Source organism: Sprattus sprattus, assembly GCF_963457725.1.
Source record: "Sprattus sprattus genome assembly, chromosome: 9".
In the NCBI taxonomy this organism is placed as follows: domain Eukaryota; kingdom Metazoa; phylum Chordata; class Actinopteri; order Clupeiformes; family Clupeidae; genus Sprattus; species Sprattus sprattus.
The window spans coordinates 12640147-12655759 of NC_137928.1; the positions used below are offsets into that span (position 1 = coordinate 12640147).

General features: G+C 40.4%; 2 protein-coding genes across 2 annotated transcripts; both read right to left on the reverse strand.

Annotated features, from left to right (window-relative positions):
• LOC308370298 (TRPM8 channel-associated factor homolog) lies at positions 1 to 6687 on the reverse strand (the record flags this gene model as incomplete). Its single annotated transcript, XM_080844957.1, has 7 exons — positions 1 to 243; positions 565 to 896; positions 1157 to 1396; positions 2142 to 2355; positions 2460 to 2554; positions 4855 to 5843; positions 6080 to 6687. The coding sequence occupies 7 exons, from the start codon at positions 6685 to 6687 to the stop codon at positions 1 to 3; spliced, it is 2721 nt and encodes a 906-aa protein (XP_080701083.1).
• A 7542-nt stretch (positions 6688 to 14229) lies between these two features.
• On the reverse strand, positions 14230 to 15613 carry LOC308370299 (endonuclease domain-containing 1 protein; the record flags this gene model as incomplete). The annotated part of the gene is made up of 3 exons (XM_080844958.1): positions 14230 to 14624; positions 14807 to 14963; positions 15317 to 15613. The coding sequence occupies 3 exons, from the start codon at positions 15611 to 15613 to the stop codon at positions 14230 to 14232; spliced, it is 849 nt and encodes a 282-aa protein (XP_080701084.1).

Consider the following 15613-nt stretch of genomic DNA (forward strand, 5'->3'; position numbering starts at 1 on the left):
TCAGGCATACTGGGCCATTGGATGATTACTCCAGTCAGGCAGACCTGAGAGCTTCTCCTCAGTGGCGGCCTCTATTGGCCAGCCCCAGGCCTTGAAGAAGGATGTCAGGTTCCTGTTCACCACTTTGGAGAAGGTCTCCGCATATGTGTTCATCTTGCCCTTGTTGTCCTGAGGCACTCCCTCCATTGTATGGTAGGCAGTGAAGACCTTCTTAAAGGGGTCCCAGCCAAACTGCTCCTGGAGCTGATGATGGTGATGGAGATTAAAGTCTCATTTTCAGTTTTCATTAGTTTCCCCATTACAGACAAAAGAAATTCCTGACTAAACATTTGGTGATGGGAAATGACAAAGTTTAGTAATTAGACACCAAATTAGTCACCAGTTTAACAATTAGACCAACACCAAAGATATACACTATTTATCAATGCAAAGTATGTAGCCAAATAGTGTAGGAGTTTGTAACAAACTGCTGGTCTTTTAGATAAACTACAGTATACCGTTTCATAAATCGCCATTATCAAGCACTTTAGAGAAAGCATCTAGCAGAAAACAAAGACATAATACCTGCAAGTAGGTCTCAAGTGCCACCCAGACACTCCAGTGTTCAAGGTTTCGCCCTCCTTTGATATAATTCTGGATCCTATTATATCGTTCAGAAGGTTGCAACGCTGTGTGGGCTTCGGTCCGGGGCAGAAAAAGCACCGTCTCAGATATATACACTGACCACAGGTTGCAAGTGGCTTCTGTGGTGTGTGGGGGAAACTCCCAGACTTCCTGCTGCTGTTCGTGGCCCAGCTCATGAAGTGATCCCCAAGGTTCATTTTTTTTGGTTAGTTTCAGTAAGTCAGGGGCCGATGTGGCATGCATCATGATTGGGTAGCCAGAGTGCATGAATCCTTTTGTAAAACAACAGGAAATCAAACTCAAATGGGGAAGGAATTATGATAGTTTAACAATAATATGACATACAAAACGCATAACATAAAACAAGTCTGCAAATGTCTTTGCCCTACGGTTCCTACTTACACTAACTACGATTCCTATTTACTTACGTTAACTAAAGGTGCATTAGATTTCCATTAGAACACCATTTCTTGAATGGTGTTTCAATGCATCCTTGATTGGCCACATGATGTCCCAAAAGCATCTGACTCACCAGCTGAGATCTGCACATCTGCCACAAATCGCTCCTTGCGTTGGAACTTTGCAGGTTTCCCAGCCAGATCGGCAACACCCCTCATGATGGCATCCCACTGGGACGCCACCATATCCGGTCGGTCCAAGTCTCTGATGAACTCAGAGTTGAGAGTGATAATAAGGTTCTCAAACTCCAACTCAGCCCAGGGTGCAGGTGCATGGCGGATATTATTTACCCAGTCAGGTACGCAGGTCTCCCCTTAAAATGAGAGACATTATAATAGAGACATTATATGATCACTGCCTATTTTATGAAGATCACAGCAACCTGTTATAGATTCTATGTCATATAGTCTAACTTCGTATGAGTTTTAGTCCTAGTTTGGTTCAAGAACTGCATACATTAAAACCAAATGGAAGCAACATATTTAGACCAAATGAAAGCAACTTCTCTTTATTTGCTCTAACAGCAATTTCCTTGATAGGCTATGTTGGCCTATGTTTATAGAATTATTTTTCTTAAATACATCCTTTTAATCTGGATAACTACTTACATGTACAATTTGTAGCATGTTATAGTCACTGAATTCAATTCCAAACAGATGCAGCTTCTGGTGCAAACCTTAGTGAGCGCCAAGACAAGTAGTCTTTCTGCTTCTTTAGGCTTTAGTCTTGACCTGGTACTCTACGTGCCACTTCTACCAACTATTCTCAAGCGTAAGGTTTAAATTAGCTATATGTAAGGGTTTTACAAAAATGAACTAAAAATAGGAGCCATTTTGACTTAATGTCAAGTTAGTAAGCTAACCAACTAGCCCCTGCTCGTCCTCTTTCATAATACCACTTTGTACCTCAAAAGAGACTAGTGAGTCTATGTAGTGAAAACAGCAAACCAAAACAAGGAAAGTGTCACTGGCATAAGCCCACACTGTCAAGATTGGTGTTTTTAATTGCTAAAATACCATTTCAGGCTTGTAGTTAGCCGCTTTTACAGAGTTCCTCACCAGATTTATAGTATGGTGCTCGAACAGCTCTCTGCACCACCACCTCTGCCCCTTTCATGCTGCAGTTGGGTGGGGCGATCAGGTAGATGAGACCCCCCCAGAGGTTCCACACCTGCACTCTGTCATCATCCACAGGGAAGCGCTCACACACCACAGATGCTCGTTTCAACACATCTGCTTCCCAAAGGTCGTCAGACTGGCAGCTGATCTGCACCTGGGGGAGGCAGTAGAACAGGTTGAGTAACATGAAACGGTGTTTTAAAGTGTTACAAAATGGCTTTGTAGTGTTTTGAAATGGCCGTAATATTTTTTGCTTACCATCCAATTTTTGCCCACAAGATGTGGGGGGAACTCAATATCTGTCTTCATACCAGGGGAGAGGTACAGACCAGTGCTGATCCATTCTTCACAACCTGCCATACACAACCACCATACAATACTCAACGCTCAAATCCAAAAATACAAACATTTCTTCCTCAATTGTTTTTGTTGAACTTTCTGATATTAAGAACAATTAGTAACATTGCTTTCAGCACATTTAAGGAAGTGAATAATGGCCCAGATCCAGATATACGTAATTGAATCGTTGTTTATTGCTAAGTGTTGATTAAATAATACTATTTGAGAAACTCTGTTCTCAAGTTTTAATAACCACTAACAAATCTGCCTAGGTGGTTTAAGATTGGACCAGGGCCCTGTTCCTCGTACGTGGTTCAACTAAGTCGATCAAATGTCCTATTAGCCAGCTTAAATTAACCCCATGATTGAAGTATGTCTATCTCGGTTTCTCAAAGGCTGATCTGCGCTCAAACAAACTTGTTATTTGGAACCAGACTTCAGTTATCAGGATAATTGCACGTGCCCGTCCTACTTCAAAAGGGAGAAGCGTCCATCACCGAAACCATGCTTTTCTAACAGTACAATGGCGAATAAACTCAAAGAAAGAGCCTCTTTTTTCTCTGCTGACGAGCAGGATATGATCATGAATGTATATGAGGAATTCAAGACTATAATCATGGCAAAATCTAACACCTTCACTGCTGTGAGGGCTAGACAAGAACCATGGCAAAATATCGCAGACAAGTTAAATGCGTAGGTGTTGGGGAAATGTATAGGCTAATTTTAAGTGCCTCATCACCCAAATCAATCAGATTATATTTCTTTAAATGTGCCTGCTGGTAGAAGGCTTAATGGAATGCATCATCGAATCAGATCTTGCTAGCGAAAATAATTTTTAACTTTATAACTTTTAGAATAAGTAGATAAAAACCCTAAGAGTATCTAATTGATACAAATTAATAGATACTTATGAGAATATGTATGTACTGTATAGGCTTATTTTTTCCGGCAGAGTGGCAAGCTTATCTAGCTAACTTAAGTTAGCCTGCGCTGGAGCAGGTTCAAGTTTATGGGTGTTGCTATGGTGATTTTGCCAAACCTGCTTGGTGGAACCGAAAAGCCTGACTAATGTAATCTTATCCTGAAAATGATCCTGCTAACTCAGTTAGCCAAGTACGAGGAACGGGGCCCTGGTCTACACTTTCAAGCAAAATTCAGTTGTGCTTTTAGTTGTCCTAAATTATTAGCTACAAATGTTTGTTTTGGTATTTTCTGCTAAGTTCCTGCTAATGTAAGCATTAATGGGGGATTTTTATCACTACTAGTAGCATGTGTTTGTTGCCTAAGCTATTGTCACGTTTGTGTAGCCTCAAGTCAGTCTCTTATATGATTACAAGTTGGTAGTTGCAGTGTCCTCTTTAATGTTTGGGATTTTTTTCCCAACTAAGAAATATATCTATGTGGATATATGCAGTATAGTAGTTTCAAAATGTAGTATGGAGAATAGTTTCAAAATTCACAAACAAATAAATTACACGATTCACAAATGTATTTCCTGATTCACATACAAATGGCACGCAATCACAATTGTAAATGCTGTTATATGCAGAATAACAAACGTATATTTACCAACCGATTGCCATTAGAAAACATCTTTGCATTTATTTGAGGACTGTTGAGACTTTCCTAACATGGATTGATTTACAAATTAGTTTTGTTCAAAGGACAATCATATGTCTCTTACAATTTCAGCTAAATACACATACGTAAATTCGGCCGACATGCGAGTATGGAGTCGACCAGAAGTTTGTAGTTTTAAGTGTAAGGATTTTAACACTTCCTGGTTCCAAAAGAAACATCTCTTTTAAAATTGAATGGGTTTCAAGCAAACTCTGCGAAAATAAGGTGTGAGTGAAAAAACACCAATTTCAGAGTGTCATAAAAGTTTGTATCTACTTTTGACTTTTTTTAATCCAGCACAGTGAAATTATTGAATGGAGATTGATACTATTGCAGGTTGCTGGATATTTTTGTTGAACAGAGCTTACATTAAAGTAGTTAAACGCCAAATACTGATATCCTGATTTAGTAGAAAAATAAACGCATTTGTGAATGGTGAACTAATCAAAAATCCACACATAAATGCACGGATGGCGAACTGTTTGTAATGCACGCTGCACATGGTCTGTAAATAACTGAAACAGCATTGGCATTTGTGAATCAGCAAATATATTTATGCTTTGTGTGATTTTTATTTGTGAATTTTGAAACTATTCTAACTCCATATGAATAAGTCACTCCTGCCTGAAATGTTACATACATTTGAATAGATCAAATATGAACTAAGCTAACTATGAGTTGTGATTAGACCAACCTCCTGTATTGGCACTGATGGGAACCCTGGTGTCACTGACTGTTGGCAGAGCTGGCAGATCCTTGATGATGTAGGGCAGGAGGGCATCCGGATCTGGGCACACCTTACACACCTCACTGGCAACTTCAAGGAGCAGGCGGTCTTCAGCACTACTCACTGGACAGCTTCCACAAACTTGTGGGACTTTCCCCGTCTTCACCAAGTCTGTCAGTATCTCCAGCACTGAGGAATAGGAGGCGCAGTCATGAGCAGACATGGTGAGGTAATTAGCACAGTCTCTTCCCATCTTCTGCAGACATTCTTGCTGATCATCACTGAGACTTTGGCTCTCAGCAAAATAATTGACAACACGTGGCAAGAATTGACGGAACTGGTACACTTCTAACAGTTCTTGTCCTGATTGCGCTTTGTATAATCCTTGATCCAAAGTTGATGTTAGAATGGAGAGACCCATCTGGTTGAGAATGTGGTTGCCTGGGTATTTCGTCAAAGCGGCAGCTGCAGTATTGCTGTAACTCCAGTACCAGGCATGGCCACCAATAAGGAGTCCTCCACCTTCAGCAACAAAGCTCTGGATTTCTTTGCAGTGATCATCACTGTATGAGTCACACACATAGACACTTAGATCATCCTTAAAGTCAGTCACCTGACAAGGAAGACCAGACTTGCTTAGAAGGTTGGTAACATTTTGAAGCCATGGTACGATACCAACTGCCCCATTGCGCCCCTTGTCCAGCCAGTGTAGAGCATTGGTGAAAAACTTTGCAAGGGAGTCACGCCCAAGGTAGCTCTCATGAGTGGCCACGATGACTCGGCCAAGGCCATATTGAGCTCCAGCGAGGAAGGCCCTGCCATCAGGTGTGGCGCCAATGGGGAATGCGAGGGGTCCATGGACCAGGACCTCTGAAGGTACTGAATCACCACGGATATCAAATTCAGAAACTTGATTCAGCAAGAATTCAAGATCCTCTCTGGCCTTTTCATTCTTACTGTAGATAGCCACAAAAACAGATAAATATACTGTATAAGAAAATGAACGATCTTAGATATTAGAATGCAGTCTATATACGAAAATATAAGTCTGCACTAAAGGGATATTAACTACCTTACTAATTTTAAGTGACCTACACATGCAATTTCCTGATTTATAACATTTATAAATTCATTTTCACCTTCCACAAAATGTTTAATGTAACTTAACCTTTGATTCAGGCAAGATACTTACAACCCTGAGGACCATTTCAGAGGAAGTTTTGGTGGTACAAGAATCTCTCCATGCTCCCCATAACACTCTGTGAAGTAAATACCAGCCACACCACACACCTGGTTTCCAGGGAAGTTCAGGAGAACTTTCTCCCCAGGATGAGTGTGAGACCAGTGCCAGGCCTGGCCAGCAATAAGAAGGCCTCCTCCTGCCTTAAGGAAACTCACCAGATCCTTAGAAAATGGGCCGACACTATAGGCATCTGCAACAAAAACTCCAAGATCACTTCTGAACTGGCAGACCTCTGCATCAACTGAGGAAAGGTTTCCCACAATGGCCTGGCAGCTTGGATGGACACCTACTGTAGCCCTCCCAGATGAAGATCGTAACCAACCCAGGGCATTCGTAACTAGGTCTGGGAAGTCATGAAGGTACGCCTCATGCCCCAGCACCACTATGCGCCCAAGGCCATAGCATGAGGCAGCTATGATGACCTGATCCTGGGCATTCACAGCCAGTGGAAAAGCATGATGGCCATTCAGCAGCAGCTCACTGGGTACTGGTGGCCCTTTGAAGGTGAGCTCCTTTATTCCATGCATAAGAGTGGAGTAGGCTTCTTCCTGGGCCATTCTGGACTAATTTTGTGGGGTGGTAATTTGTGGTAAATCCTTCTTGCTTTGGTTGGAGGTTTAGTGCTCCACAGACGGCAGTATCTAGGTGAAAATACAATTACCGCAAATAGTTGTAGATAAACAGAAACATGCATCGTGTGATATATTCTTGAAAAGGCAATTTGAACTTTATTCATGTATTCTCTAGTTAAGTGTTCTGCCCTAGACCTGCACCTTTAATTTCTTACCATACAACATGGTATGATTGGTTGAATTGATTTCTTTCCACTTCGTGGTGCAGAACATTTTACACACTTTACTAAGAGGGGAGTTTGATTAAACACAACTTTGCACCCAGGCCCAAATGAGTAACAAAGGCTTAAAGGTTCACTGTTAGGAATTGATGTGAAATCTGCCGTGTTTAACTGGACTATGTACAGTATACTACTGCAGAGCTGTAATGTAGACCATTTCTGTGAATTGCAGTTGCATTATAATAAATTACTTAGCATAGTGGCAACATCAAATGTTTCTTTAAACATGAGAAACCATCTATTGATGTAAACAGAAGTGAAAGAGAGCAACTGAAGCATGGGACGGTGTAACAAAGACTGCAGGGAAACAAGGCACGTTTGAGTCTTATACACAAAAACTTAGTCTACTTTAAGATAGGTTAGTGGACTGCCCCAGCCAAAACATGATTTGGCTCTCATTTTGTCCTTAAAAAGGTCATTTGCACTTAGTTCATGTGTATTCTCTTTTATACAACCATTAGACATTATACAAAAAATATAATTATTCAAAGATGGTACAGTTATAAAGTTACCAGTTATAACAGTCCATTTTCAAATGTTTTTATTTAGATAGTGTAGGTTTTTTTTCAGCAGTGGTTTCATTAGTTTAGTTATTTCATGGACTCATTTCTATTCTGTTTTAGTTTATTATAGTGGCAGTTTGAGTTTTAGTAATCTTAGTAAGGGACAAAAGTTGTCAAAAAAATATCATTTAAGATTTCTACATTTTAAGATTCAACTTAAATTCCATACACAATGCATTTGTTTCAGACTGAAAGCCTATTAAAGATGCAGTCTGCGGTTCGGTGAAAGATTATTGATATTTATGCTCAATAGCCAATCAAATGACACCTTTTGCTTACATTCATCTGTAGCACCATGTTGATTGGCAGGGGTTATTCATGGCTTAGTACAAGCTACTGCTTTTTACAGATTCATGACTGTGTACAAATACTGACAATTTTTAAATACAAACACTGACTATGATAAAAAGTGTAATGGACTACACTATAAATAGACCTACACAACAGGCACGAACATGACATTTCTTAACTGATGGTCATAATTGTGTATTTGTATGTTTAGGAGGTTACGATCTACGTTTTAAAACATTTTTGGTCAACACTTCTTATGAGTGGAAAATCTTTCTCTCTCTCTCTTTCTCTCTCTGTCTCTCTCTCTCTACATATACAGCAGGTAAAATAAGTATTGAACACGTCACCATTTTTCTCAGTAAATATATTTCCAAAGGTGCTATTGACATGATATTTTCACCAGATGTTGGTAACAACCCAAGTAATCCATACACACAAAGAAACCAAAACAAATAAGTTCAGAAATTAAGTTACGTGTAATAATGTGAACCGACACAGGGAAAATGTATTGAACACATGAATAAAGGGAAGTGCAAAAAGGCATGAAAAGACAACAGCTAAAATATATTAGTAATTAGAAAGCAATCCGGCCCCTTGTCAGTGCAAAATAATATCAGCTGGTTCAGTCCCAACTGATGGCCCATAAAAAGGTGTCTCATTACCAAGGTGTCACACAAGAAACATCTCATGATGGGTAAAAGCAAAGAGCTCGCTCAAGACCCCAAACATACTTGTTGCATTGGTAACAGACACATTTCTAAACTTCTAAATGTCCCAGATAGCACTGTCGTCATAATCCAGAAGTTGAAAGAACATTATTTCACCATAAACTAAGTAATGCACTCAACTGCCATGGCCTTTATGCACACTCACCAGGCAGGACACCATTGTTAAAGAAAAAGCATGTTGAAGCTTCTTTAAAGTTTGGACAAGCCTGTGAAATACTGGGAGAATATAGTCTGGTCAGATGAGAGCAAAATGTTACTCTTTGGATGCCATAATACACACCATGTTTAGTAGACAAATGGCACTGCACTATATGTTATATGTTATATATTGTGGCATCACAAGAGGCTTGTGGCAGAGGGGTGTAATGTGGTTATGTTCCTCTCCGGAAAGTGCCTACCACGTCACAAGGTGGCTGCCAGGAAAACTACATTTCCCAGAATGCACTATTCGGACAGGTGCAAATGCCTCAGCCCTCTGATTAAAGCTGGAGCTCAGGTGTAAGGGAGAGAACAAAGGAGTGGACACACACACCAAGCAGGCGGTGGGGCACAAACTTAGTTCAGCGTCTGAGGGACTTTGATTTTGCAACTACAGTTGGTAGGATTGAAGTTAAGAGCAACTTTATGAAGCCTATGCTGCTCTCTCCTGTTGTTACTCACTGCCCTACACCCCGCTTATTGGTAAAACCTCTCATGGTACCACAATATACAGCCGCGGAAAAAATTAAGAGACCACTTCAAAATTATCAGTTTCTCTGGTTTTACTATTTATTGGTATGTGTTAAAGTAAAATGTACATTTTTGTTTTATTCTATAACCTACTGGCAACATTCCTACCAAATTTCAAATAAAAATATTGTCATTTAGATCATTTATTTGCAGAAAAATGACAATTGGTCAAAATAGCAAAAAAGATGCAGTGTCTTCAGATCTCGAATAATGCAAAGAAAACAAGCTCATATTCATTTTTAAACTACACAATACTAATGCTTTAACTTAGGAAGAGTTCAGAAATCAATATTTGGTGGAATAACCTTGATTTAAAATCACAACTTTCATGTGTCTTGGCATGCTCTCCACCAGTCTTTCACATTGCCGTTGGGTGACTTTATGCTACTCCTGGCGCAAGAATTCAAGCAGCTCGGCTTCTTTTCATGGCTTGTGACCATCCATCTTCCTCTTGATCACATTTCAGAGGTTTTTTATGGGATTCAGGTCTCGAAATTGGGCTGACCATGACAGGGCCCTGATCTGGTGATACTCCATCCACACCTTTACTGGCCTGGCTGTGTGGCATGGAGCATTGCCCTGCTGGAAAAAACACTTCTCAGAGTTGGGGAACATTGTCAGAGCAAAAGGAAGCAAGTTTTTCTTCCGGGACAACGTTGTACTTTGCCTGGCTGAGGTTTGTAAAAGACCATAAGGATTGAAAAAGCGGACTGGAGGGTCATCTTCTAAGTTCATCTTCTCTGAGTCCAATTTCCAGCTTTGCCCAACACATGGTCGTCTGATGGTTAGACGGAGACCTGGAGAGGCCTACAAGCCACAGAGTCTTGCACCTACTGTGAAATTGGACTCATCAGAGAAGACGAACTTAGAAGACCCTCCAGTCCGCTTTTTCAATCCTTATGGTCTTTTACAAACCTCAGCCAGGCAAAGTACAACGTTGTCCCGGAAGAAAAACTTGCTTCCTTTTGCTCTGACAATGTTCCCCAACTCTGAGAAGTGTTTTTTCCAGCAGGGCAATGCTCCATGCCACACAGCCAGGCCAGTAAAGGTGTGGATGGAGTACCACCAGATCAGGGACCTGTCATGGCCAGCCCAATTTCGAGACCTGAATCCCATAAAAAACCTCTGAAATGTGATCAAGAGGAAGATGGATGGTCACAAGCCATGAAAAGAAGCCGAGCTGCTTGAATTCTTGCGCCAGGAGTAGCATAAAGTCACCCAACGGCAATGTGAAAGACTGGTGGAGAGCATGCCAAGACACATGAAGGTTGTGATTTTAAATCAAGGTTATTCCACCAAATATTGATTTCTGAACTCTTCCTAAGTTAAAGCATTAATATTGTGTAGTTTAAAAATGAATATGAGCTTGTTTTCTTTGCATTATTCGAGATCTGAAGACACTGCATCTTTTTTGCTATTTTGACCAATTGTCATTTTTCTGCAAATAAATGATCTAAATGACAATATTTTTATTTGAAATTTGGTAGGAATGTTGCCAGTAGGTTATAGAATAAAACAAAAATGTACATTTTACTTTAACACATACCAATAAATAGTAAAACCAGAGAAACTGATAATTTTGAAGTGGTCTCTTAATTTTTTCCGCGGCTGTATATATATATATATACTACCGAGGACAGGTTTCAAGGCTTAGAGAATTAATTGTTAAGACTATCAGTTCTATTGAGGTACATCCTATCTGCTCTGCAAAATATGTGAGGTTCCTGCCTTCATGGTCAAACACCCCCAGAATGGTAAAACTGTTTGGTAAGGTTAACGGGGTGTGGGCCTACACAGCAAACAACTTCTAAGTCCTAAGTTTAACTTATGTCTGTCATGCTGCTCCATACTTGTAAGAGATTTGTTATCGGAATCATTATCATCTTATATTCCATTGTTCTGAAACAAATAATATACTGCACCAGAAACTACACATGTGTGAGAGAGGGACAAAATGTAGTCCACCTAATATTTTGTCAGAATTTCTTTTTAGAGAAGCAAAATTAAAAATCATTAATTATACTGTGTAGTCATATTACTCACACAGATACATTTACGAGGTACAGTTAAGCAAAGTATCAATCATGTATCTAATAAAATCAACCTAGCACACTTTATTCTGACTAAACTGTACACAAAAAGACCCTAAAAGCGGACCCAACAAGAGTAGTGTTGCTTACCTTCAAGATATTATCCTCCTGGACGTCTGACCTAGCATCGGCTCCTTTTTAAGCTTTTCATATTTCCTGAAGTGAAACATGTGATCATGACACGTTTTACCACCTGGCTGTACAGAGAAGGTGTTATCTGTCCTATCAGGTGCAGCTACTGCTGTAAAATACTAACAGAGGCTTTCCAGTAACTTTCTTCATTTAAGTTTCCGGCTAGATAGAATTCCTTGGAGTTTGGGCTTTTTCCACACCTAGGATGACCTTTGACTGTGTATGAAGCTGATTTCAGAGGTGGGGAAATTTGAGAGAGTCTGGTATAAGCCCGTTAAGAAATGGCTTGGGTTGCCATGTTGTGTAAGTACTGTAGCGTTTGGAGAAGTTTTGGAGGTCCCAGTGACCAGCTTGACTAGCCTGGAAAAGACTTTGGCCAAGTCTAAGGATCTAGCAGTCAAGAACACTGCTCCAAAGGAGCCCACAAGAAGCAGTTCAACATACACAAGGCACATTACAGCGTAGGGATATCATTGGGCAGATAAAAATGGAAGCTACAAGTTGTGTTTGGGTTCCAAGAATGAAACTTTTCTGGGCCTTTGTGTGTAGGTTTGAGTTCACTGTGTCACTGTCACTCACTCCTTGCGTTCTCAGCGTCAAGCAACTTTATTGTAAAAGGCCAGGATAACAATTGATGATGGTAGCCTGGTGATTCTCCTGACTCAGTGTAGCGTACGTAAGATTGGCCCCGGTGATTAATGCCCTCTCTTATTAGACCTTGGATACTTAAAATTGAGACTTTCTCATCTATGTTTTAATCAGAGAAGATGGTGAATCTTTATGAGAAGTTATGCTCTCACTCCCTTGATCATTGTAAATTAAACCTGGTTTTTGATTTTCCTACCATTGTCTGATTTGAGTCTCCATTTATTCGTTGTGCAAAATTACCATCAGCCGGAATGTATCCAGCCATGAAAGGTTACTATATTGGAGTGATCCAATTCTGTGAAACATCACCATCCACAATAACCTATCGACCTTTAGTGACTTGCAGTTTATGTGTCTGAAGTGAGACGCAAAGGAGAAACACCACCTGGTTGATTTAATGTTTATGCTATTCACAGTAGTGTTACTAGAGTACCCTCTACTTCCCATCTCTGTATTTTTACAAGGACATGAGTTCATGGTGAGGTCAGGCACCCAACCAACCAAGAGACCACACTAAGACCTCACAAACGGTAGACAAGGGATGAACATTTGCATGACATACATGATTTGCGTGTCCTTCATCAGAACAAGGAGAGTCAATATGATCTCATCCACTCTTATCAATGGGGATTGGTCATAATGTTTTATTGGCGTATGTCCTCTGAGGCAGACTTGCTCACTAAGTGATTTGTATATGTATATTGACATTTACCTAAATGTGTCATGAACTGGACAAAAGGGACACTTCTGGATTTTTGAACCAGGGCCTCATTTTGAGATCTTATTGGGTCCAAACATTTACTGAAAACAATTAAAACAGTTGAAACTATTGCTCAGTCTCTACATTAAGACACCAACTTTCAAATTCTATAAAAAACACCTTTCATTGTGTGAAGATCACATGGTTACATATATAACAACAATGCCAGTCGTGACGTGTAGTAGGTCCCAAAGTCTAAACTCACTAATCTATTGACACAAATATTGTTGGCAACAAAGCAGGTGAAAGAAATAGAAAACAGGTATAAGATTAATTCTTCCTTCTCCCCTCCAGATATCTGTGGTGTGGGAAAATTGACACAGCCTCTGACAAGTTTCAACATTCAGTTTCAACACCCCCTCTGACATCTGATTTCTTGACTATTTTTCATGTAGATCATATCCCCCGATTGCTACAAAGTTTCAGTGTTGTAATAAACCCTAGCTACCACAGGGGGGCAATAAATCACCAGTTAAAAGTCTGAAATGCTCTCACTTAATTTTTCAAATCCTTGAACTGCTTCATTAATCATGAGCGAACGTACACCTTATGCACCAGCCGTATCTTCATACATTTATTCATAGGACTAATTAGTCTTAGTAAATATACAATAATGAGCTTCTTTTTTTTTTCTTTTTTTAAGTTCCACACTAACTTTTCATAAAATGGATCCAAACACATAATTGCTCTAGACTTGTGAGCTCATGTTTTCTAAATGCGTGTATGGTTGTAGCTATGGTTTAGTTCACTTGAAAATACAAAATCTTTTCTTTTTAACATGTACTTACCGAATTCAATATTTTTTATATTTTTTTGACTCAAAGACTGGTACCTTTACCTCACAATATATATTTCTCTAAACAACTCAAGTGAAACGCGACACATTTTCCCACAACTCCCACTGGCATGGATAACTGTTGTAGAAGAAACTACATGATTGTGTTCTTATGAAACCCTCACCAAGTTTAGCTATTCAAGAAACACTAACCTGTAAACCTTATTTTTGAGTCTTGTCCTCTCCTTCTTCAGTCACTTTCATAACAGACCCTGAAGAGCCTGGGATACGTCCGAGTTACCATCCCCTTTCATCTTAGAAAAAAAAAATCCTCATTCTACACCGGTGCTTCTCTTCACTGCTTGTTCACACAGTTTAATCACCAAGTTTATCTCAACATTATAATAATCACAAACAAAGACAAAGATAATATAAGGCTATTTAATTGTTTCAGTCTAAACCCAAGGTTTGACATCACTCAAAGCACATATGTGTTCCACTGCTATTTTAAGCAATGATTTAGCCCACCACTACACTGTACACTGTCCGCGAAACAGATCCCCTACAGGTGTGTTGGAGTACTGCTGGAGGAAGTCAACCATCTCATCCAGAGTACGCTCCACCACAATATTCTGCTCAGTGTTGAGGGCCGTGGCTCCCCCACTGAAAGCAGGCCTGCCGTAGCCATTCATGCAGCAGTAGGCGTTCCAGATATACTCTGGGATGTTGACACGCTTTTGGTTGTTCTTCACAATCCAGTTGTTTGCAGAGGGGATGGCGCCTACCAGGACATGGGCCTGCCAGCATGTAGGACCTTGGAATTTTTCCGTGAGCTTGGACTCGTAGATGCGCCAGGCATTCTGGTTGAGCTTAGGATTCTGGGGAACCACATTTGTGAGGGTAAATGTTGAGTTCCGTCCTGGAACTAAACAGGAAACATAGGACCACACGTTATGATTATTTGGGATGCATAATTATTAATGTTACTATCACATGCATTTGGTGAGGTTTCATAGAGGTCATGCAGCCTGCTAACCACTGTATGTGTGAGGTAAGTCAGGACATGGCAGGTGTCACAGAATTAGTCCATTGAGGAGGTAGACAAACCAGCATGATGGCCATTGGGGTTGAGATGTCCTCGGTCAAACCCAGAGTGTGTGTAGTCTTCATTCAGAGCCTGATTCTCTCCCAGGTAAATATCAGGGTTGTCTTGCCCGAGCCAGTACCCATCTCTCATTTCTCCGTCCCATGAGGAGTTCACCAGCTTGAGGAGAAAACTAATATTAAAATCACTGGCGGGAGAGAGGAGATGGTAAACAAGGGAGAACATGATATAATATAATATGCTGACTGAAGTTTTTTAATTTGACCTGTGCCGCCATATGCAGGCATGGACAGAGCAGAATCTCTGCTACAACATGGGACCTCATTCTGGTATCTCTTTCTACATGTCTCAGTATCTATTTGTGCTGAATTTCCCATGCCTATTGCCCATAGTTACAATTTTAGTTTTTTTAAGCACAAATCCAAACAAACAGATAATTTAGTTTCTTCCAGTTATTGATATTTTTGACAAGAAATGAACAACTGATGCAGAACAGACCCTCTGGGACTCACCTGGGGCTCAATGAACCAGCGCTTCTCTCTGCCTCCTCCATTGCTGGCCTCAAAGATGTATGCCGAGTAGACGGCGATGCGGTTATGTGTGTCGTACAGCGTGGCAAAGTGGTATTGGTTGTGGAAACGATGGCAGATGTGAACCACTCCAGGCCTGTCTTTCCCCAGGTCAGGTATCCTATACTTGTGGAAAAACTCAAGGCATTCTGTGATGTCGTAGAAGTTGGCCACCACTTCCCCAGCCACTAGGGAGAAGCATGTGGTCACCAGGACACAAAGGGCTAATGGCATATGCAT